Source organism: Hemibagrus wyckioides, linkage group LG06 (assembly GCF_019097595.1).
Source record: "Hemibagrus wyckioides isolate EC202008001 linkage group LG06, SWU_Hwy_1.0, whole genome shotgun sequence".
NCBI lineage: Eukaryota > Metazoa > Chordata > Actinopteri > Siluriformes > Bagridae > Hemibagrus > Hemibagrus wyckioides.
The window spans coordinates 34426855-34452388 of NC_080715.1; the positions used below are offsets into that span (position 1 = coordinate 34426855).

The following is a 25534-nucleotide window of genomic DNA, read 5'->3' on the forward strand; positions in this document are numbered from 1 at the left end:
TGCAATGTGGTCATCTGTGTGTGTGTGTGTGTGTGTGTGTGTCTTTCTCTCTGTGTTTTTATTCTAGATCACTGCCCTGACCTTCAGTTGACCTGGAAGTAGTTTGTCAACTGTAAGGGTCCCGATGGGAGGTCAGGGTCAGGTCTGTGTGTGTGTTTGTGTGTGTGTGTGTGTGTGTGTGTGGAATGTGTGTGTTTGTGTGTGATTCTATGCTTTGTTTGGGAAACAGGGCCATCTGTGTGTTACAGTGCTTGTGGTCATGTGGAAAAAAAAGGGAAAGCGTAATTTATTTGCCTCCTCCCTACACACACACTCTCACACACACACACACACACACACACACACATACACACACATACACACACACTCACCTCAGCCTGTGGGTTTAACCCTTTCACTGTCTCACAAAGACCATGGAGCTACACACACTCCACGTCTGTTTGGTCATCACATATGAATGTCCTTCCTCAAAGTAGTGCTTTTATATATATATATATATATATCTTCAGATTTGTTATTGTTTTGCACTTCTCGGCCACTGTACATTAATCATGACACCTTTATGAATAAAAACTAGCTAAAGAATGCTTTTTTTTTTCTACCTCAAGATATTTGTATTCAACTTCCTGTTTGGTTCAGCCACACCCTCTCTATCAAATCATATTATCTCTAATGAAAACAAATTCTGCCTCAATGTACCAGAAATCCTCCTGCTTTCTTTCAGAATATCATTTAAGACATGATTAGCATTCATCAGCTCTGATAATAGCAATAGCCTATATTTCAGCAATGTTTTTTGGAGCACTCAACAGCTTGCTAATTTATGCAGTGAAAATGTTTTCTTTAGGAAGACAAATTTGGAATGCTGCAAATTACCATTACTTTACATTGCCAAGGACAGCTGGTCTCTCTCTCTCTCTCTCTCTCTATCTAATATACAATCCTTTGTTATTAAAAGCACTATAATGAAAACCTTCTTGGCGAGAACTAGCATTGTGAGAATGGTGAATCTTTGGCCATCAGATTATTAATTAGAATCTGCTTTCATAACCGAGGATCTTAAAGAAATCTGCTTGTGGTTCAGGCGACGCGAAACAGCCAAGGTTTTATTGCTCAAGCTTACTAAAGTAAATACGCCTTATTGGACGTTCGGCCATGTTGGTATTTCCAGGCAGCTGTTCTCCAGCGTGTGGAATTAATCTGGGGAATTGTTCAGAATGACATAATGGCAGTTTGTTCAGGGTTTCGCTTGTTTTCATGTTTCTTAACCTTCTACTGTTTATCCAGTTCACCTCCCATGGGGGCTGCGCAATATATAGGTTATTAGCTTTAAACGTTATAGCAATACATATTGATTTAATGAAGGGTGCAATATGCAAATCAGACACCTAAAGCATTTATTTATTTATTCATTCATTCATTTATACCAAGTTAGACCAAATGTTTGTGCACCCCTCATTATCAGATCTATATGTCTTTGTTGAACATCACATTCCAGGTTTGCTGTTATATCCAACTCCACTCTGATCTTCTGGAAAGTTCTCCACTAGAAGTTGTGGGGATTCATTCAGCTACAAGAGCATTAGTGAGATCAGACTCTGATGTTGGGATGGTGAGGAGCATTAGTGAGATCAGACTCTGATGTTGAGGAGCATTAGTGAGATCAGACTCTGATGTTGAGGACCATTAGTGAGATCAGACTCTGATGTTGAGGACCATTAGTGAGATCAGACTCTGATGTTGGGATGTTGAGGAGCATTAGTGAGATCAGACTCTGATGTTGAGGAGCATTAGTGAGATCAGTCTCTGATGTTGAGGAGCATTAGTGAGATCAGACTCTGATGTTGAGGAGCATTAGTGAGATCAGACTCTGATTTTGGGGAGCTTTAGTGAGATCAGACTCTGATGTTGGGATGTTGAGGAGACTCCAGTTCCAGTTCATCCCAGTGGGGTTGAGTCAGAGTCAGGGCTCTGTGCAGGACATCTTCCTCTTTCTCCAACCTTCATGTCTGCTTTGTGTATGGTGTGAAGGTCAGGTGTTCACATACTTTTGGCTATACAGCATAGATAAATTAGTAGATTAATGTTAGTTAAGCTGTGTAGGGTGGAGATGTATAATTAGGGCTTAATTAATAGGATTATTGAGAACACTCGACTGGAGACGATGAATCAGTAATTAGTTAGAAATATATAGAGCTACATGATGATCTCTATATTTTAAAGAATTTATTATGCTTAGTTTAGCTGTCAGATGACTGTGTTAATGAAATAAATAGTCTAGCTGGAGGAGGGATGTTTCTAAATTTTTTTTTTTTTGGATTAGAAAATTCTGGATTTTTAAAATTCCTGGCTGCAATTTAGACTCAAAGCAGAAAACTACAATAAAAAATTCTAAGCTTAAATCTGTTTATTTTTTAATGATTTTTTTTTTCCATTTTAATTTATACCTTGCTATGGGTTGCTGTGAGTGTGGCTTCGCAGCACTGGAAGGATGTTAGAAGCCTAGTTGCCATGACTACCAAAGAAGGACAGTAGTTTGTAGCGCGTGGCGGCGGCGGCGGCAGCGGCGGCGGAGGAGGAGTCGGGAGCGCGCACTTAGAGACACGAGCAGCGATTTCGGAAGCTCGGCGCACGGGAGCGCGCAGCAGCCAGCGGCATCGGAACCTGAGCGGATCGGGAGCGCGCAACGAAGGCTCGACTTGCTGACTGCCGGTAGTGTCGGAGGCTCCGGAATCGAGGCCGGTCGACGACGGACGTAGACACGACTGAGAAACTAAACGACGAGTATTTGTTGTTTTTGTTTTTTTTATATATTTTTTTGTGTAGATGTGGATACGACTGCGCTTTACCATCGCCTGCCTGGTATGCGCTTCTCAAAATATCCTTTGCATAGGCCTATATATTTTTTTTAAGAGAGGAAGAAGGAAGGCATACGCGTCACGCTACTCACCTCACACACACACACACACACACACAATTTTTTTGACGCTCTATTTTTATTGGCCTGTGTATAACGTTTCCGCGTGCGCTTTCGTTTCCCGAACGTGATTTGCTGGGATTTTGTGGCATCTCAGTGAAAGCTGTGGATTAACTGCATCGTGCTTAAAGAAATAAATTAGGATTTAAAAAAATAAAAAAAAATCGGTGGCATGGAGTGGGAAAGACCGAGACAGCGCGTGAAAGGTGAAGTAGAAATGATGTACAGGTGTTCCCTGTGATGTGATCTCTTACCGCATCCTTATAGACAGAATATAATGAAAATGAAAATGTATTGAAAATTATTTCATGATTTATTCATTTTTTAATAACGTGTATTTCTTTTTTGTTTTTATGTCTAGTTCAGGTGTCATGTAGACTTTGCTCTTTTTTTTTTACACTCAAGACAATTTATTTATTGGTCAACTTACACAAATTTTTTAACAATCAGGATTTATTTATTTATTTATTTTTAATAATAATAATAATAATAATAATAATAATAATAATAATAATAATAACAATAATTGATTTTATTAAAAAAGATGATTAAAAATAGTATAAAGAAATTCCAGAATATAAAAAATGTTCCAGGATGCAATTTGGTATGGAAATGTATTATTTTTATTATATATTTAATGTTTAAAAAATTGCTGCATTTTAAAGGATATAGCATGTTAATGTATTAAGTGTGCACTAGTCTAGTCAGCATTTTTCCAAAAATATTTGTATTTAAATTAATATGTGAAAAATATATTTGCAATTGTACAATAAATCTTCTTCTTCCTCATTATTATTATTATTATTATTATTATTATTATTATTATTATTATTATACTGTGTGATATCTTCTATAGTTGATACTAGTCATGAGTCCGGTTCCAAATCCGTTTCGGTTTTTTCAGAGCATGTTGTGATTCATCAGCTCACCTAGAGAATGTGACACAATAAACCATTTCTCGTTTGTTTACTATAAAAGATGTACGTTTTGATGTCTAAGCACTCTTGTGAGTTCCCTGCATGAGGAAGTTGAGAGAGAGAGAGAGATAGATAGATAGATAGATAGATAGATAGATAGATAGATAGATAGATAGATAGATAGAGAGAGAGAGAGAGAGAGAGATGGAGGAGACGGAGAAGAGGGGAAGCCGTCCATTAGGGATCTGGAGGCCAGGCACCGCAGCTGGAGGGGGAGGGGTGGAGACAAGCGAGGGAGGGATGGGGGAGGGGGGCGAGCGAGAGACAGAAAGAGAGAGAGAGAGAGAGAGAGAGATGCTTTATGTGGTTTGTAGACACTGTAGTATTTCTACTTTGTTCAAACTCTTAAGCCTTTGAAATAAATAAGTGTCCAGTATCACATTTCAGCACTGTTCTATAAAGCTAACAGTGTCAGGTGTGTAATAAAATAAAAAGAGAGTAATAAAGGAAATGAAGGAGCTGTCTTTGGCTTGATTGAGTGTTTGGGCTCCAAGTTTATCACGCTGCCTTGCTGTCAGTGTTAATTGGTGGCACAGTGTTGTCTGTGATGCTGTTACTGCATGCTGTGGTTTTGTAGCGTTAAGACAAAGCCGTGGATCATCTTTCCTAAAAAGTCTGACTGTGACTTGGTGCTTTCTTTAGAATTTGGGTCGTCGGTCATATCTCTAACAAGCTGCCCAGTTTAAAGTGCCATGACTTTGTTTTTCTGGTTCTGTTCTTTCATATGTTCAAATTTTCGATTGTGATTGGTTGAAATGTTTGGTAGTAAATTCGCTTATTCACTGGGACTTGCAAGCTAATAATAATGATAATAATAATGATAATAACAATGATAATAATAATAATAATAATAATAATAATAATAATAAATAAAGAGATTTTGCTGTTAGTTAGCAAAGAAAATGTGGTTTGTAGCAGTGTCAGTGGTTAATCTGACGTTTTTGAGACAAACAAGCAGCATAATTTTGTATTTTTCAGAGAGATCAGACTCTGATGTTGAGGATCATTAGTGAGATCCGACTCTGATTTTGGGATGTTGAGGAGCATTAGTGAGATCAGACTCTGATGTTGAGGAGCATTAGTGAGATCAGACTCTGATGTAGAGGAGCATTAGTGAGATCAGACTCTGATGTAGAGGAGCATTAGTGAGATCAGACTCTGATGTAGAGGAGCATTAGTGAGATCAGACTCTGATGTAGAGGAGCATTAGTGAGATCAGACTCTGATGTAGAGGGGCATTAGTGAGATCAGACTCTGATGTAGAGGAGCATTAGTGAGATCAGACTCTGATGTAGAGGGGCATTAGTGAGATCAGACTCTGATGTTGAGGAGCATTAGTGAGATCAGATGCTGCTGTTGAGGAGCATTAGTGAGATAAGACTCTGATATTGGGATGTTGAGGAGCATTGGTGAGATCAGACTCTGATGTAGAGGAGCATTAGTGAGATCAGACTCTGATGTAGAGGGGCATTAGTGAGATCAGACTCTGATGTAGAGGAGCATTAGTGAGATCAGACTCTGATGTAGAGGGGCATTAGTGAGATCAGACTCTGATGTTGAGGAGCATTAGTGAGATCAGATGCTGCTATTGAGGAGCATTAGTGAGATAAGACTCTGATATTGGGATGTTGAGGAGCATTGGTGAGATCAGACTCTCATGTTGAGGAGCATTAGTCAGATAAGACTCTATTGTTGGGATGTTGAGTAGCATTAGTGAGATCAGACTCTGATGTTGAGGAGCATTAGTGAGATCAGTCTCTGATGTTGAGGAGCATTAGTGAGATCAGACACTGTTGTTGGGATGTTGAGGAGCATTAGTGAGATCAGACTCTGATGTTGAGGAGCATTAGTGAGATCAGACTCTGATGTTGAGGAGAATTAGTGAGATCAGTCTCTGATGTTGAGGAGAATTAGTGAGATCAGTCTCTGATGTTGAGGAGCATTAGTGAGATCAGTCTCTGATGTTGAGGAGAATTAGTGAGATCAGACTCTGATTTTGAGGAGCATTAGTGAGATCAATCTCTGATGTTGAGGAGCATTAGTGAGATCAGACTCTGATGTTGAGGAGCATTAGTGAGATCAGACTCTGATGTTGAGGAGCATTAGTGAGATCAGACTCTGATTTTGAGGAGCATTAGTGAGATCAATCTCTGATGTTGAGGAGCATTAGTGAGATCAGTCTCTGATGTTGAGGAGCATTAGTGAGATCAGACTCTGATGTTGAGGAGCATTAGTGAGATCAGTCTCTGATGTTGAGGAGCATTAGTGAGATCAGACTCTGATGTTGAGGAGCATTAGTGAGATCAATCTCTGATGTTGAGGAGCATTGGTGAGATCAGACTCTGATTTTGAGGAGCATTAGTGAGATCAGACTCTGATTTTGAGGAGCATTAGTGAGATCAGACTCTGATTTTGAGGAGCATTAGTGAGATCAGACTCTGATTTTGCTGTTAATAAATACTTCCTGTTATGGACAAATTAACTTCAACAGGAAGTTCTTTTCATTACACCACTTATTGTTGCTGATTCATTTCCTACAACTACAGGCCGTGCAATAGTTCTTTTTTAAAACAGCCTTTATTTTATTTCTTTATATAATTACCTACAGAGCAGCGTGGACACCGTGGACACCTCATTATCTGTCTCGTAAACCATTAAAAATGTAATCTGTTGTCCTTCCTGCTCCATTAACATGATGGATGTTTCCATGTGTCCCTCGTCTCTGAAGCTCTCGCTCTCTTTCTCTCACTCGGGTGCAGGTCTGATGAGTATTCCTACAGCAGCGTCTGGGCAGACAGGGGGTGGAGACATGCAGTCACCTGGGGCAATAAGCCCCTCCTTCCTCCCACCTCCGTCGGGAAAGGTTCCGGGTCGGAAGAGGGGACGGCCGCCGCTCAAAAGGCATCCGGAGTATCAGAGTCGCTACCCAGAATCCCTCCCTCCTATCAAAGTGCCTAAGAAGAGAGGGAGGAAGCCTGGATTCAAGGTCAGCCTGAGTGTGTGTGTGTGTGTGTGTGTAGCTATAATTCCTTTGTAAGCAGATGAATCAGTTTATAAATATATTTGTGACCCAGTTTCCTTTTTTTGGTAAAAAAAAAGTGTTTCCCCACTCAAGAATGAAAGAAAGGGGTGTGTGTGTGTGTGTGTGGTTTCACAGTGAGTGATGTATCTGCAGTCTGCTGCTGTAGTGAGAGCTATTTTTAGCTACATGTCTGCGAGCCTTATACTACTGCTGCAGAGTCTAAAAAGAAGAAATAACAGATACACACCTCTGTGATGAGTGTGTGTGTGTGTGTGTGTGTATGTGAGGTAAGAAAGAATACTCTGGATTTAAATCGTACTGCATTGTTATTCACAGTGATGTCCTGGTTAAATGATGATGTACGATCATGTTTTATTTATATAAGTATTTTGTACTGGTTTGATATATCTTTATTTGGTGCCACTTTTTCGGGTTTGGGATTTAAATCATTAGCAATCTAAATCTACATTTTTTTCTGATAAAGCTGCTTATGTTAAAAATAAATAAATAAATAAAAAGTAAAAAATAAAAAAAAATTAAAATTGAGGTACTGGCAACCCATATGAATGTTCATACATCCAACAGAAAGCACACAGCTCTTCATTGTCCTGTCAGACACCTGACCATTAGGGTGGACAGAACTACCAGCTGTTGGAGGTCCAGTATACATCAGCAACTTTATCCTACATGCTTATAAAAAACAAACAAAAAACAATTGAAAACTAAGGTACTGGCAACCCATATGATACATTTAATGGAACACACAGCGGTTCATTGTCCTGTCAGACACCTGATCGTTAGGGTGGACAGAACTAATAGCTGTTGGAGGTACAGTATACATCAGCGACTTTATTATACATGCTCATAAAAAAATAAAAAACTTAAAATAAAAAAATGGACAGACAGACAGATTGATCCATTCATACTGGCGATAGAAGCTGATGCTTAGAGCTCTATACCAGATTTAGGATCATTGAGTGTGTGTGTGTGTGTGTATAGCTGAAGTCCCGGTTGGCGATGACTCCTCTGGCCATCTCCCCTCCCAGCAGCACTCCAGAACCAGACATGAGCTCCATCCCTCAGGACGCTGCGACTGTTCCTCACTCGGCCACGCCGGAAGTCCTTACAGGTAACACACACACACACACACACACACACAAACACACACACACACACACAGTCAGTCAATCAGAGTGCGGCTCAGATTTGCTCTGTTGTGATGACTTACGTCCATATTTCTCACTTGCATCAAGCTGGGGAATAAATCAGTAACATAGCAGTAAACGTTTCACTGTAATATAAATTTCATGCATAATTAATCGAGATGCAAGTCTGATGTACCCACAGCTCTGGCAACCTTTGTTTCTAAAAACAACCTTTGTTTCTTTGTTTTGTTTCTTGTTATTGCGTAATGGCACAATATCGGAAGAGACTGATCTATAGAGCGCTGTATATTTATGGAGCCATAGGATTGCATGAGGTGTACGAGGTGTGTGTGATTCCTGCCTAATGATGAACACCTGTCTACCACACACACACACACACACACACACTCATTATCTCATGATAAGATAGATCAATAAAACAAGACAAGAATCTCAAGCGTGATATCAGTAAAATATTATTTGAATATTGATATTAAATTCTTAAGTTATTTTTATCTTTTTAAATTGAAGTGAAAGGAAACAAACCTTGTCTTGAATTCTGGGTATTTTGGGTCATAGGGTTTGTTTGGAGATGCGAGCAGTTAAAACTGAGCCAAAGGACAGAGCTCTAGTGCTGCAGAAATGTAATGTAATGTCTTGTGTGATTTATGGAATAATGTAAAAATAAAAAAGCAGCTTGTGATTTAATAAACGTTTGATTATTTATATAACGATCAGATCACTGATTTAATCTGCTTTTTAATCGGATTGAATCTGCCCCATGTTGTGACTTCAGCGGTTGTGATTCCTACAAGCTCTTATTTGTTGTCAATAACAAAAAGAGTTTTATGACATTTTAAACTCCACATGTGCCTTGAACGGTATGATTTTTGGGTCATTTGCTTTTGTGCAGAAAAATAAAACAAAATGAAAACAAAGAAAGATTTTGATTGTATTTGGGCCTGATTTGGACAAAACGAAAGGGACTAATGTTCATGATGTATACTGTACACCTTTAAGATGTTTTAGGGATATTATTATTGATATTTTAGATGTTATAGGAATATTATTATTATTATTATTATTATTACTTGAGATGTTTTAGAGATATTATTATTATTATTATTATTATTATTATTATTATTATTATTATTATTATTTTAGATGATTTATTATTATTATTATTATTATTATTATTATTTTAGATGTTTTAAGTAACTAAAATGAGGGATATTACTCTTATATATTTTTTTTTCAGTTTGTGCCCATAATTTTATGATAATTAAGCAGTGCATAGTGTTTAGATATTTTTCATCCATGCAGCATGCTCTCATTTGGAAAAATCAATCCCTTTAGCGAATTGAGAGTCAGACCTCACTGCTCCCGTCACCCAAAGCAGCCGGGTTGGAGCCGATGCAGAAAATTGATTCGCGACAGCCAAACTGGGTTGAAAAACAGTCTCAAGTGTTACTCTGGCCGCTCCACTCGGACGCCTGAGATATTAAACCTGTCGTGAACGACCGCCGTTTCCTTTAAACTCTAGATCCAGGGGGGTTAAAGTTAAGCTCCGGAGTCATAAAACCCAATTCCGAGGCTTTCTGGAGTCACTGAGATGTAAACAAGATGCCGTGAGTGTCTCAGGTGTCTCAGGTTTGAGGTAGAGAGAGACAGCTGTCTGTGGGAAAGTCACGCTCTTTTACCATTTTAGCAGCAGAATATCAAGTTTTAGTATGCTAACACACACACACACACACACACACACACACACACACACAGGGACTACAGTTAGTATCGTGTTGGTTTTTTTCATCATTGATTTTCTTTATTCATTGCTCTGACTTGTCTTTAATCATCACATACTCTTGTTCTCAGTGTAAAGTATGATGGGAATATTTGTATGTTTGTTTAAAAGAAAATTAAGAATTCAAGTCATTTTTTTGTATTTAGGACAGTCCATGTGTTCATGGTTCATTTTCATGTGTGTGGAAACAAAAATCTACCATCTTCAGGATGTGTGTGTTATTTGAGGTCATGGTATGTGTGCAGAGGTGGAAAGTTAGCACTGTACTTTCAGGTATCATTTCTATAGTGTTTAACTCAGGAATGTGATTTGAAAGTGTTATGTCTCTCTAATCACGGTGATGAGTTATGATGTACTTTTCTGGACATGAGCTGGATTTTAGCTGATGATTTGTTCATGAGCTTTAATTCTTGATGAGCGTTTTGTGCTTCTTATAAAGCCTGAGAGGAAAAGTACATGTTCAGAGTGATTGATGGCTTTTTGTTCATGTTTTTGGTCTTTTGTCGTTCTTTTTATGATATACAGTTGTGTTAAAAATAATAAGCAGTGTGTCTAAAAGAAGTGAATAAAGATCAAAATAGCTTTTATTTCCATACACACAAATGCAGTAGGAGCATTGCACATTGTGTTCTAAATAAAAATGTAAAGAAAAATTCATTACATTTTTTATTTTTATTTTTTACAGAAAGTAAAGATAATGGAATATTACGTTGTTCAAAAAATAAGCAGTGTCTGCATTTTTCTTTACAAACTCAAATATTTACTGTCGAAACTGAAAAATGCTTGAAGCTTTATCTTGTGTTTGTATAAACACTGTTTCTGAGAACTGCTTCAAATCTGTGCTGCATGGAGTCCACCAACTTCTAGCACCTGTGAACAGGTATTCCAGCCCAGGGCTATTGCACTACGTACCACAATTTCTCTGCATTTCTCGGTTTTGCCTCAGAAACATTATTTTTCTATCGGATTAAGGCCCAGGGATTGGACTGGCCACTCCATAACGTTGATCTTTTTGGTCTGGAACCAAGATGCTGCTTGTTTACTGGTGTGTTTGGGGTCATTGTCATGTTGGAACACCCATTTCCTCTTGGGCATACAGCAATATGACCTCTTTAAGTATTCTGATGTATTCAAACTGATCCATGATTCCTGGTATGCGATAAATAGGCCCAACACCACACTATGAGAAACATCCCTATATCATGATGCTAGCTCCAACATTCAGTGTTTAGAGATTGTCTGACAAATTATCTGTGGCTCCTAAAACCCTAAAAGAACAATCTTGCTTTCATCAGTCCACACAAGGTTGCTCTATTTCTCTTTAGGCCAGCCAATGTGTTCTCTGGCTAATAGTAATCGTAATTGCATGTGTCGTTTTTTCAGCAATGGGTCTTTGTGGAGCTTCTTGCTGATATCTTGGCTTCACTTCTAATTGTTACAGTACTCACAGGTGACTTTAGACCTTCTTTCATCACACTGTAGCTGATCATTGGCTGAGTCTTTGTCATTTTGGCTATTCTTTGATCCATTTGAATGGTAGTTTTCTGTTTTCTTCCATGTCTTTCTGCTTTTGGTTTCCAAGCATTTGAGATCATTTTCTGCACTTCTTTATGTTTTCCCCTTTTTAATCAATATTTTAATAAAAGCACACCGTTCTTCTGGACAATGTCAGGATCGATCCTAACTTTCCTCCTCTGCACATACACCATGACCTCAAATAACACACACATCCTGAAGATGGTAGATTTTTGTTTCCACACACATGAAAATGAACAGATGACCACACGGACTGTCTAAATACAAATGACTTACACCCTCCCCCCAAACAAATACACAAATATTCCCATCATGCTTTGCACCCAGTAGAAAGAAAATCACTCACTAATAAAAGCATAATTCTAGTTTTTTTAAGACAAACACACAGACACACACACACACACCCACACCCACACATTGTGATACAAATCCATTTTTTCAAACGTGAGAGAAATTAAATGCATGAGAAAAGCAAAAAAGCTTTGACGTGATTTATGTTGTTCACGTCACCTGTTATGGTGTTAATGTTAATGTTATGGCTGATTGATATATATTAATACGTTATTCTGAGTGCATATTTTTCTTCCTTCCTTTTAAATGCATTTAAATGATTTTGTAGATGATTTTATCTTTTTTTATTTTGCTTTCTTTGCACATTTAGTTTTCCTCACATTTGAAACATGGATTTGTGCACAAAATGTGTGTGCATTTTTTTTAAAGTCAGAATTTAAGATTTTCTTTATTCATTGCTCTGACTTGTCTTTAATCATCACATACTCTTGTTCTCAGTGTAAAGTATGATGGGAATATTTGTATGTTTGTTTAAAAGAAAATTAAGAATTCAAGTCATTTTTTTGTATTTCGGACAGTCCGAGTGGTCATCTGTTCATTTCCATGTGTGTAGACTCAAAAATCTACCATCTTCAGGATGTGTGTGTTTGTTACTGTGTGTGTGTGCGTGCATCACACCGTCTGGCCGTTTGTCTGACAGACGCCAAAGGAAATCCCAGAGCATGTTACATGAAAGCAGCGGTGCGGCACAGACAAGTGGGGCGGAATGAGTGTGTGTGTTTGTGTGTGTGTGTGTGTACTAAGTGATTGGAGGATTCCTGCACACACTCCTTCAGGCTCATTCTTCCATTACCCCCCCCCCCCCATATATCTAGATACTTTGTAGCCCAACATTACTCGTCTGCCATTAGATCATCGTCCTGTGTGTTTGAAGGCATTAATTCAGAGCATTTATTGCTTCTTCTGGCTCCAAACTGGTGGACGGTGCTGGCTGATGCCGCCGGAAAACAACACTAAAGTGTCCTGTTGGGCTTTTAATAAAATATGATTTGGCTTTGGCATCATTAGTGAAGTAGAGTTATGTGTTTATGATAATAATAAAATTACTAATTTGGTCATTTCTATGTGAGTGGAACACGATGTGGGGTTCTGCTGTCGTAGCATGCTAGCATTTTCATCATACTTTCCAAGGACGAACCTGATGAATGTTTTTTCTCAGTTTGTGTTCGTTTAGATATACATGTATACGCTTTACTTCATAACAAATGAAACAAACTCTGGAACTTTTCACTTAAACAAACCAACAAACCAAAGTGTACAGCAATGCATCATGGGAACGTAGAATGGGTTTAACGTGATTGATGAAGGCTTATTGGTGATGTAGCGTTCTGAGGATGAGAACGTCTCTTCTGCACATCTTCTCTGAAACCCTGATGTTGCCCCTGATTCCTGATATAGCTGATAAATTCTAACGGCTATGGCTAAAAACAAAGCCTTAATAAACTTGTAGATCTGCTTGATGGAGGAACAGAACCCCAGATGTCCATAGGCCCACTCTGACCAATGAGTGGACAGTTTACTCACATGTGACTTGCAGAAAAACAAATTTTAGAATGGAAGATGGTCACAGGGTCAGTATTCATGGTCAAGCTGCTATAGATGAAGCTTTGGTCACTCGTATCAATGCCAGACATCAGTTTCAATGCTACCAGCAGTGGAAATTCTGCACTATAGACTATGTGAATGACTAAAAAAAGTGTTTCATTCAGGTCAGTTTCATTGTCCAGTCCCTGTATATGTGAGGTTATGTTTTTACAGTAATCTCAGATTTTATTATCATTTTTTGTGTTCTAGGAAGCAAACATGATGATGTTCTTGCTAGATACAAACTCTAGATAAAAAGCATTTTAATATGTAAATATCTAAATCATCTGTTTTTTTCCTGCTTTACTGGATCTCAAGACATTTGATTTCTCTGAAATCAAATGTCTTGATTTCTCTTACACTCTTCATTCTCCACTGAGTAATCGATTTACCTTCCATTGAATGCAAAGCATGATGGGATTGCTTGTATATTTGTATTAAAAAATGGAAGAATTCTGCTATTTATTTATTTGTTTGTTTGTTTGTTTGTTTATTTTTGTATTTAGGACAGTCCGTGTGGTCATCTATTCATTTCCATGTGTGTGGAAACAAAAATCTACCATCTTCAGGATGTGTGTGTTATTTGAGACATTTCAGAGTGATGTAGTTTACCTTTGAGCACGAGCTTTAAAAACTGCAGAAACACAGTAGTAGTTTTGTCTAATTTTAAGTTCACGAAACATATCAAACATGACTCAAAGTGTTCTCTCTCCTTCCCTCCTCCCCCTCTAGTGTGCATCTATGTGAATAAACAGGTGAACACCGGCCCAAATCTGGACAGACAGAAAGTCATGCAGCTTCCCGATCATCTTGGTCCAGCGAGACCCTCGGTGGTGCTGCAGCAGGCCGTGCAGGGTTGCATCGACAGCGCTTACCAGCAGAAAACAGTCTTCACCCTGCTCACACAGGGCTACGGAGGAGAGAAAATATCAGGTTACACTCTCACGCACACAAACACACACACTCAAAATCATGCTAATGGAATGCGAGGGATCAATTGCTTTAAAATCTTCTGTTAACAAAATATGATCAGATTTTGTCCAACTTCTAAATGTGTTGCTGTTATTAATATTCTTGCTAAACCCAAGGTGATCCTTCTGTTATTTAAAAAGGGGTGCGTTTAAATCACGAGCAAAGAAGTACGAGAGGAAAACTCTGGATTGTTATCGAGCGTGTCAGTAAGAAAAAAAAATCAATGGATGCAACACTTTCTGTAGCTGACGGTAATTTTGTTGAAATTGAACTTTTCGTCGTCTCAGATGCTGATTTCGGGTAATATGTGTTGGGTTCATGCAGCAGTTTACTGAAATATAAGCATTATATCAGTGAAACTGGCATTTTGTTTATATATATTTTTTTATTTTTAAAGCGTTTTGTTGTAACGTTTTTGTCAGACTTTTTATTTTTAATAAAACTTTTATACATTCAGGAAAATATGAAAAAAATACGATTGTATTCGAATTTTGAGACGGCTTTATAAAAACCGTTTTTTTTTTTTTTTTTATAGTTTTTTACTATATATTTTTTTTGTAATTAATTAAGAGAACCTCCACCTCCCTCTAACCACCAAACTGACCTAAATGCACCTGATATAATACGCCATAATCCCAGAACTTGAACACACTGTACTTAACAAACGTATTCACCTCAGACACAACTGAGACACACCTCTGTTTCTGATAAGCTCCGCCCACTGCCGAGTCACGGCAGGAAGCTCAAGATGTTGGGCTGCTGATTAGAAAATCCCACCATTGCCAATCTGCCACGCCTTCTCCTGGGCCCTCGAGCAAGGCCCTTAAACCTAAACGAGATAAAGCGTGTAAATGTTATTGACTCCTCCCCCTGTGCTTGTGACTGTAACTCAGGTCTGATTTCGTTTTCCGGCAGCCACTTTTGACGGCAAGCAGCACCTTTTGAGTCTGCCGGTGGTGAACAGCGTGGGTTACGTCCTTCGCTTCCTAAAAAAGCTCTGCCGGAGTCTGCTGTGTGAGAACCTCTTCAGCGATCAGCCGATTGCACCTTCCTCGTCTCCCTCCTCCTCTTCCTCAGCTCATACCGACAAGCATTCAGACGGACAATCCAAGTCGAGTGAGTCTTGTCTTCCTCGTGTATACTCCAGCTCTTGCCTTGTCGAATCCGAGAAGCTTTTGGTGTGTTTTTAATTTTTTAACTCATTGTGTTTATTTGTGCAGAACTTTTTTCAAATCATGACCCAATGTTATCTGACACTAAGTGACTAAATCCAGTGGGGACTGCTTGTTAATAACGCTAATGTCGAACATCTCCTTTATGGCCTTCCCTAATTATGTCCCTAACAAATTGGATGCTGTTGGTGCTGCAAGTCTCTCACAAACTAATCACATTTAATGACATAATAACCAGTACTGTTAAGCTGTTCTGTGATTCGATACAGACATCAGCTTCATTACTTGGTTATGAGTTTCCTTAAAATTAAAAAAAAGAATCTCACTTTAGGAATGGAATTGGAATTAGAGTTGATTGGACAGAAGTTTGGGTACAAAACAATATTTATTTATGTATCTGCATTTGATTCAGTACCTACTGCATCCGATTCAGTATTTTTTGCCTTTGATTCAGAACATACTGTATCCGATTCAGTACCTAAGGCATTGGATTCCGTACCTACTGCATTTGATTCAGTACATACAGCATCCGATTCAGTACCTAATTCATTGGATTCTTTACCTACTGCGTCCGATTCAGTACTTATTGCCTTCCATTCAGTACACACTGTATCTGATTTAGTACCTAATGCATTTGATTGATCAGAAGGTCAGTTACATAACTATAATTATTTATTAATCTGCATTCGATTCAGTACATATTGCTGTCGATACAGTACTCCCTGGATCCGTCAGTACCCACTGTATCTGATTCAGTACCTAATGCATTCAATTCAGGACATACTGCATCAAAGGCAGTACCTACTGATCTGCATCCGATTCAGTACCTAGTGCATTTGATTAAGTACCTATTGCAGTTGATTGGATAGAATATCAGTTACATAATAATATTTGTTTATTAATCTGCATTGGATTCAGCATTTGCTGCATACAATTCAGTACATAATGCTCTCAATTCAGTAACTACTGCATTTGATTTAGTACCTACTGTATTAAATTCTATACCTAATTCATCTGAATCAGTACTTACTGCAGTTGATTGGACAGAACGTCAGATACATAATAATATTTATTTATTAATCTGCTTTGGATTTAGTACTTGCTGTTTTTAATTCAGTACCTGCTGCACCCAATTCAGTTTCTACTGCATCTGATTCAGTGCCTAATCTATTCAATTCAGTACATAATACATTTGATTCAGTGCCTACTGCAGTTGATTGAACAGAAGATCAATTACATAATAAAATTCGTTTATTAGTCTGCATTGGATTCGGTTTTTGCTGCATTCGATTCATTGCCTACTGCATCCAGTTCAGTACCTACTGCATCTGATTCCATACCTTTTGCATTCAATTCAGTACCTTCAGCATTCAATTCAGCATCTAATTCAGGTCCTACTGTTCTGCCGTTGATGCAGTACATATTGATCAATATACATGTGCAGTATGAAAGTAATCCTGACAAACTACATCTGCCTATATTAGGTTGATTGGTAATTCTAAATTGCCCATAGGTGTGAGTGTGTGGTTGTCTGTCTATATGTGGCCCTGTGATGGACTGGTGACCTGTCCAGGGTGCACCCCTGCCTTTCACTCAGTGTGTGCTGGGATAGGCTCTACACGGCTAGACCACTGGATCAGAGCATCTCCAAAACTGCAGCTCTTGTGGGGTGTTCCCGGTCTGCAGTGGTCCAGATGTGAACAGTGGTGAACCGGTGACAGGGTCATGGCCGGCCAAAGCTCACTGATGCACGTGGGGAGCGAAGGCTGGCCCGTGTGATCCGATCTAACAGACTAACTACTGTTGCTCAAATTGCTGAAGAAGTTAATGCTGGTTCTGATAGAAAGGTGTCAGAATACACAGGACAGGGCTGTTTTGGAAACAAAAGGGGGACCAACACAATATTAGGCAGGTGGTCATAATGTTGTGCCTGGTCTGTGTATAATAAGAAGAGGATGTTATTCAAAAGAAGGCTCCCTCTATTGGTGGGAAGTGTTATTGTGAGCTACAATGACTGATTATTGCTGTCATTTGCAGTATATGTAGGACAAGCACAATGGGCAAAAAAAATACAGTTTACTCTATTTAATGGTTAAAATTTATGATAGTCAAATATATAGTCACTATTTTAGGCTTATTCTCAATATCTTTTAGCTGTACTAGGGATTATTTTGTTAATTCTTCTTCTTCTTCTTCTTCTTCTTAATCTTCTAAATTGTTTCTATATCTGATATTTCTATGTATGCTTTAACTGCCTTACTTGTAAATCAGCTTGTATAAAAGTGCTCTGTGTTCATTTCTTTTCTAATTGCACGGTTTCCTGGGCCACTTGCAGCCAGTGTACTTTTCAGCAAGGCTGTAAAAATTTTGATTCATTATCTGCCCTCTCACGCACTGCGAGCCTGTGAAGGAGATCTTTTCACGTGCCCTAGCCCCTGTAAGTGCCCATCAGAAAGGGGGTAATCACTTCTGGAGTGTTTTTTCGGCAGTTTAATGGACGTAATGGTTGTGGCCTCTACGGATTTGGAAACAGCGAGAGGGAAGCAGATTTATTAAGCTCAGGATGGTGCAACTGCTTTATGAATTTTGGTTTCTGGAGAGATAATAATAATAATTCCCATAATAATTAAGCCTCATAATGGCAGTTATTGGATTTAGAAGTGGAAAGCTGTCTTGGGAGTGTCGCAGGTATTTTAGCCTTGTGTGTGTGTCTTCATGCATGTTTAACATCTAATGCAGAACATCTGTTAGTCGTGGTGCAATGAGATTCACTGTAAATATCCTTCATGTTATTTATTTCACAATTTCTATGCAATATCAAAACAATCCCACATGAATTAATTACAAGAATTAATTATATAAATGATGTTTATGGAAATGGGGATGCTCTTATCCAGAGTGATTCACAGAAGAGCTCCATGAAAAACATATCCTCATGCTAGCTAACTAGGTCATGGGCTAAGAATACCATAAAGCTAAAACACTGTTGGCTGTTTGGACCTCCAGAGGAGGTTCATTCCACCATCTGGGTCCAGTACAGAGAAGCCTTGTTTCTTGAGGCACAGTGGGTCCAAGGGGGTGTGTTACATGTGATAAATGCTTTAAAGTTCCATTTGTCGCTTTGAAGGCAGGCATCAGTGTTATAAATCTGATGTAGGCAGCTACAGTTGTCCACTGAGATCACAAGATTCAAGATCTCCAGGGATGTACAGCAGCTCTCTTTTGCCTTTGGCAACACTGGAAGACATGTTGAGATCTGGACAGGAGGAGGTGAGTTGAGTGTCATTAGCATAGCAGTGGTATGGAACTCATTTCTGAAAAGGACCCAGCACTGAGCCTTGGGATACTGCATAGAGCAAATATGGTAAGATAGTCCAAAGTATGGAAATAATCCACTGCTATACTGTGGTATGGATTTCATGAGGACATGAATGGCTTTGTTGAAAGCTGTTGCAAGGTCAATGAGAATGATGAACATTGACTGCCTGGCTGATCTACTGGCATGGAACTTCTCAGTAATGGTTCTGAAGCCAGACGTGTTAGGATCTTGGTGGCTTGCTGGTTCTCAGTAATGGTTCTGAATCCAGACTTATTATGATCTTGATGGTTGACCAGGAGTCTGGCTTCAAAACCATTCCTGAGAACCAGCAGGCAACCAAGATCATAACAAGATTGGCTTCTGAACAACGGTCTTTTACAAACGGTCTTTGGCAATCTTAGCTGTCTTGAAAGCGGTCAGTGCAGGACCAGTTGTTATGAAGTCATTTATAATGGAAGTGATGAAGAGTGGTGATCGTGCATCATAGCTGGGAGCACTATGGGAGGAATGGGATTTTTTCAGCAGAAGTAAAAAATATGACATTAAAAGACGAAGAGAAGTATCGTTGTAAAGTGATGGATTGGCAGATTTTGCTCATTTTCTCATTGAAGAATGTGAAGGTGATGGAGCAGGTGAAGGGTTAAAATCTGAAGAAAAAAGATCTTGTCTGTTTTGTGTAGAACTGTTGCAGATGCTTCCAGCTTTCCGTTGGAGAATGTCTTTGCAGCCCTGATGTCAGCTCAGAACTTTGACACATGAGAGGAGTATGAATGGGGATCAGTGTCAGATTTTTCTCAGCTTACCTTTTTCAAGAGTTAGAGAGGAAAAGGTGTCAGGTTGTGGAAGGGTTATTAGATTGTGGTAAGTCAAGGAGCAAGGAGAGATCGACTGGAGGTTACAGTAACTGGAAGAAGGGTATAGGATGAACAGCTGGTGACAGGCAAAGCAGGGACGGTGAAAATGAAGAATGTGATATGAAGATCTCAAATGTGTGAAAAATGCTAAAAAATGAGTTGCTGAAATGTGTTTTCTTTCGTTGTGTAGCAGACTCTATAGTGGATGATTACCACTCTGAATCAATTGAGTCGAAGCGCTACTCTGTCGACCATAGTGACACAGCCTTTGGTGTGATGACATCATCATACATTGCCTCGAAATCCAACTACGGGTTTCGTACTGGTGCCGCCTACTCTTCTGGGGGCGTTTGCAGACCGGCTGCCAGTCCCAGTTCATTCCAGGAAGGAAACAGAAGTGGTAAGAGAACCCATGGTGCTACATATTCATACATACAGAGCGACACAGAACACAGACAGCTTAGAAGATTGTAATCACTCAATCTATCTCTTTATTTCTCTCTCTCCAGCCTACAGTCCATCCCCAGAGGCAGGTGAGTCAAAGCCTCCTCCAAGTAAAGACCCGTCCCGGTGGAGTGTAGAGGAGGTGGTGTGGTTTATCAAAGATGCAGACCCTCAGGCCCTTGGTCCACATGTGGAACTCTTCCGGAAACATGTGAGTGTAGTCTGCAATTTTATTACAGCATGATAAACCATGAGAGAACATACAATGTGAAACCCGAAAGCAGGCTTGAGTTGAATCCTTTAATAATAAAAATACTTCCATGAACACCCATACTAATCAGTACATTATATACTTGTAATAATCAGTACAGTGCATACTCATGATAATCAGTACAGTATATACTCATAATAATCAGTACAGTATATACTCATAATAATCAGTACAGTTTATACTCATAATATCAGTACAGTATATACTCATAATATCAGTACAGTATATACTCATAATATCAGTACAGTATATACTCATAATAATCAGTACAGTATATACTCATAATATCAGTACAGTATATACTCATAATAATCAGTACAGTATATACTCATAATATCAGTACAGTATATACTCATAATATCAGTACAGTATATACTCATAATAATCAGTACAGTATATACTCATAATATCAGTACAGTATATACTCATAATATCAGTACAGTATATACTCATAATAATCAGTACAGTATATACTCATAATAATCAGTACAGTTTATACTCATAATATCAGTACAGTATATACTCATAATATCAGTACAGTATATACTCATAATATCAGTACAGTATATACTCATAATAATCAGTACAGTATATACTCATAATATCAGTACAGTATATACTCATAATATCAGTACAGTATATACTCATAATAATCAGTACAGTATATACTCATAATATCAGTACAGTATATACTCATAATAATCAGTACAGTATATACTCATAATATCAGTACAGTATATACTCATAATAATCAGTACAGTTTATACTCATAATATCAGTACAGTATATACTCATAATAATCAGTACAGTATATACTCATAATATCAGTACAGTATATACTCATAATAATCAGTACAGTATATACTCATAATAATCAGTACAGTTTATACTCATAATATCAGTACAGTATATACTCATAATATCAGTACAGTATATACTCATAATAATCAGTACAGTATATACTCATAATATCAGTACTGTATATACTCATAATAATCAGTACAGTATATACTCATAATATCAGTACAGTATATACTCATAATATCAGTACAGTATATACTCATAATAATCAGTACAGTATATACTCATAATAATCAGTACAGTATATACTCATAATATCAGTACAGTATATACTCATAATAATCAGTACAGTATATACTCATAATAATCAGTACAGTTTATACTCATAATAATCAGTACAGTTTATACTCATAATATCAGTACAGTATATACTCATAATATCAGTACAGTATATACTCATAATATCAGTACAGTATATAATACATCCATAATATTCAGTACAGTATATACTCATAATATTAGTGCAATATATATACTCATAATAATCAGTATGGTATATACTCATGATATGCAGTACACTATACACCCATAGTATGATAATATTCAATATGAATGATATCGCACTACAGTGTTTCTGTAGATAGTGTGAAGCTCTTAGTTTATTTAAATCTATGAAAGAGCAATTTCTTGTTGGATGACTGTGTAACTGTTCTTTCAGGAGATTGATGGAGATGCTCTCCTGCTGCTGAAGAGTGACATGATCATGAAGTACCTGGGACTCAAGCTTGGTCCAGCACTCAAACTCTGCTACCACATCGACAAGTTAAAACAAACCAAGTTCTGAAAGGCCATAACCAACAACCTTGATTCCACCTATCGCACACACACACACACACACACACACACACGCATGCTTATCTCCCTCTCACAAATACAAATACACACACAGTCTCACACACCGAGACGGACCACTTACTTGGTTTTCATTAGTGTTCTTCATACGCATTTTTGACCCTCGCCTACCAAGTGCCCCTGGACTTTTTATATTTCTGTAATTATTTTGGACGCTAATTGACATTTCCCTTGAGCTTGTTTTAACGAGAACTGACAGCATAATGAGCCACCTATGACGACAGTAATCCCTGGGACTTTCACAGAGCTTTTGGAATTATGCATAATAAAGATAGATAAAGATGAGAAAATATAAGGAAGTAAAAAGAAATCGGACTTGGATAACAAAATCCTGCCTTGTCGTGGACTGGACCCATACAGGTTCTGTGCATTTCACTCAAGCTTCGGATCATTTAAAGTTGGTCTTTGGCCACCTTGTGGTTAAATGGAGACATTGCAGCTCCGTGTGACGTTGGAGCCCATTTTTCCAAGAGCAGCTAAACAAGACTTGATCATATATTCATACTGAACTGTACAGACACAAAGTGGAATCACTGAAATCTAAAATTCTAACTTTTCAAACACACAACAGGGCTACTACTGGTTTAACCAGCAACGAAATACAGGCACCGTGGACCAATCATGAAATTCAATATGGATTTGGGTTTTTTTTTGCACAAATTTAAGCATCACGGTTACATGCCACGCATCTAGAAATCTATTGAATCTATTGAATTCGTATTGCAAACCAGCACTGAGAGCATAGCATGCACTGCAGCACACCCGAACATCGGCACAAGCCTGGGTTTTAACTGAAAGGACCAAACCCCTTGTAGAACCACGGCAAGTCCCTTCTGTCTACTGAACCCACACACACCTGCCTCAGTTCAGTTCAGTACGGTGCACATATTACACATTACATATAACACTGAAATGAAATGATTGAAAAATGGATTAGTCTTTCAGTTAGAACATATCTGAAGATCATCATATACAATGTTTTATTAGTATAAATAATCAATATTATACTGAAACATAAATAGTGTGTTATTTTAAAATACTAGCATGCCCGAAACCTCCACAGGGTTTTTTTAAACAGAATATTTGAAGGCATTGTTTCACTGATTATTATTATTATTATTGATATTATTGATATTATTATTATTATTATTGAAGGCCTTGTGTCATTGGTTATGATTATTATTAATATTATTATTTTTTATTATAATTTTTTCTTTGTTTTCAGCAGGGAGCAAATGTGATGATGGAACACAATTTTCCATCAAAGTCATTTTTTTATTTATTTGCATAAATACAACACAGATGAATACCGTGTCCTCCTGAATGATCACCACCAATTATTAAAAATAAATTAATTAAATGAATAAATAAAATGTATGCAGTTTATAACAGTAAGTACATTTCAGACATGCGAAACTTTGTATAATTTAACTGTAATTTTTTTTTATTATTTCTTGTCTGATTTGTGAGGGTCAACAGCCAACAGGCATCTTTTTTGTTGTTAAAGTTTGGTTTATCTCAGTAAATAATAAGGGATGACTAAGGGATTTTTACATGTGTGTAACCTTATATCAGATCCCCAGGGAAACATGTCAAGGCAACAACAGTTCCTCGTAGCTGCTTTTTTTAAAATAAGAGAAAATAATATTATTTAAAAGGTGTTCCAGGTTGTATTGTTTGAGTCAATAATAGTAAGTATTGTTCATTTTATACGACTAATGTTACTCGTGCCAATGATTCAGGAGGGCACTGTATTCGAGGATGGAAAACAATAAAAAGTCACTATTTTAGATTCAAAATTAAGCCTAACTTTACCGTAGCCTCTCTGCAATCTCACATGTACAGCATTTTTTCTACACCTCAGTCTTTTCTCTTTTCTCATGTAGCACATCCAGTTCATAGCCCATGTACTGTACATCCTACTGGAACTGGAAGGAAACTGTTAATCCAGCAGCCTGTGTTTCTTCAAATTCATGGTGCTGTGTTGAGACTTTTTCTGGTCATAACATGCCTGACACTTGAAATATTTAAGTTGAAAAAAAAGAAAGAAATGATCTTCAATGTAAATTAGCTCAAGGTGCTGTTTTTAAATCTATTATCTGTAAAAACACCCTTTTTATTTAATCAGGGAAGGCACCATGCTTGGACATTTCACTAGACTAAACTACAGCGTATTCATAGTATATGTTTATAGTAAATCGGGTTTATGAAAGAAAAAAAACCACAATGATATTACTGCGTAGAGTGTGTAACACCCTTGATATTAAAGGTTTGGCTCTGGTTTGGCTCTTTATATAAGCCTTATTATTTAAAGGGAAGTATTTCTGTTTGGATTATCCTCCAGCTCTGGAGAAGACATTCATCTCCTCCTTCGTGTCATTTTTCTGTGTTCGCCTGTGTGCTGTCATATTTTCTACATAATGGAAATGTACGTTTATGAATGCAATGTAGACAGTCACTTTGGTGATGTTTAGAGAGACAACTGTTCATATATTAACTCAAAGAAGAGTGTGTGTGTGTGTGTAAATCTTTTTAGGCTGCAACATGGACCATTCATTTTGGTGCTAAAATATTTAATGACTGTATTTAATGACTTATTTTATCTCCATATTAGTTTACGGTCTTTTTGTTCCCCTTTATTGATTTCACCAGTGTGGCTTCAGTGTTGTGAAATATTGTGATCATAGACAGGCTGTGGTCCGTCTGTCTGTTTGTGAGATGATATACAGTATACAAAGAATTACAGAAGCACCTGAATAAAGCATTAATGAGAACTTCTTTGTTATTTATTAGTCTCTGACTCATAAAATCATGCCAATCAGCTAGAACATTAAAACCAGCTGCTTATTATTGTGTAGCTCCTCCTTTGTGCCATCAAAACATCTCTGACCCTTTGAACCATGGATTCAGAGGAAGACCTCTGAAGGTGTGCTGTGGGATCTGGACATTATCCTTTAAGCTCTGTAAGTTGAAAGGTGGTCTCTATGGATCAGACATGTTTGTCCACAGATCAGATTGAGTTGTAAGGAATTTGAAGGCCAAGTCAACACCTTTAACCTTGTTCCAATCCTCAAACAGTTCCTGAGCAGTGTTTGCAGTGTGGAAGGAAGCATTTTTCTTCTGAAAGAAGACACTGCTATTAAGGAATAACCTTAGGCAGAGGTCTTCCACCACTCCATGTGTCCATTGTAGGAGCTTTTGGTGGTCACCATGTTCACTCTGATGCTCTGCAGCTCCACACGCAACCAGAAGTCAGCTGGCTCTCATAGAAAGGAGTCTGATCACACAGAGCATCACAGCTTGAAAACTTTTTCAGTAGCTCTTCTATGAGATCAAACCAGACAGGCTTCTAGTGTTACTGGTTCTTCTTTCTTGGAGCACTTTTGGTAGTCTCTA

The 25534-nt window shown here is 38.0% G+C and overlaps 1 protein-coding gene and 1 non-coding gene across 6 annotated transcripts in view; both read left to right on the top strand.

Annotated features, from left to right (window-relative positions):
- The window catches only part of scml4 (Scm polycomb group protein like 4), a 40139-nt gene extending 15227 nt beyond the window's left edge, over positions 1–24912 (top strand). Inside the window, exons 1-8 of one of the 5 annotated variants that reach the window (XM_058391870.1) lie at positions 2637–3183; positions 6714–6940; positions 7976–8105; positions 14126–14326; positions 15281–15481; positions 19901–20110; positions 20220–20365; positions 21945–24912. In XM_058391870.1, coding sequence (XP_058247853.1) covers positions 3150–3183; positions 6714–6940; positions 7976–8105; positions 14126–14326; positions 15281–15481; positions 19901–20110; positions 20220–20365; positions 21945–22070 — 1275 coding nt within the window. In that variant the 5' untranslated portion in view covers positions 2637–3149 and the 3' untranslated portion in view covers positions 22071–24912. Of the gene's footprint in view, positions 1–2636; positions 3184–6713; positions 6941–7975; positions 8106–14125; positions 14327–15280; positions 15482–19900; positions 20111–20219; positions 20366–21944 lie in introns of those variants that run through there. The other 4 variants (XM_058391871.1, XM_058391872.1, XM_058391869.1 and 1 more) reach the window with 4 other exon arrangements.
- Positions 10180–10392, top strand: LOC131355342 (small nucleolar RNA U3). Its single transcript, XR_009204851.1, has one exon. It is a non-coding gene; the product is annotated as a small nucleolar RNA U3 (small nucleolar RNA).
- Positions 24913–25534: the final 622 nt, after the last annotated feature.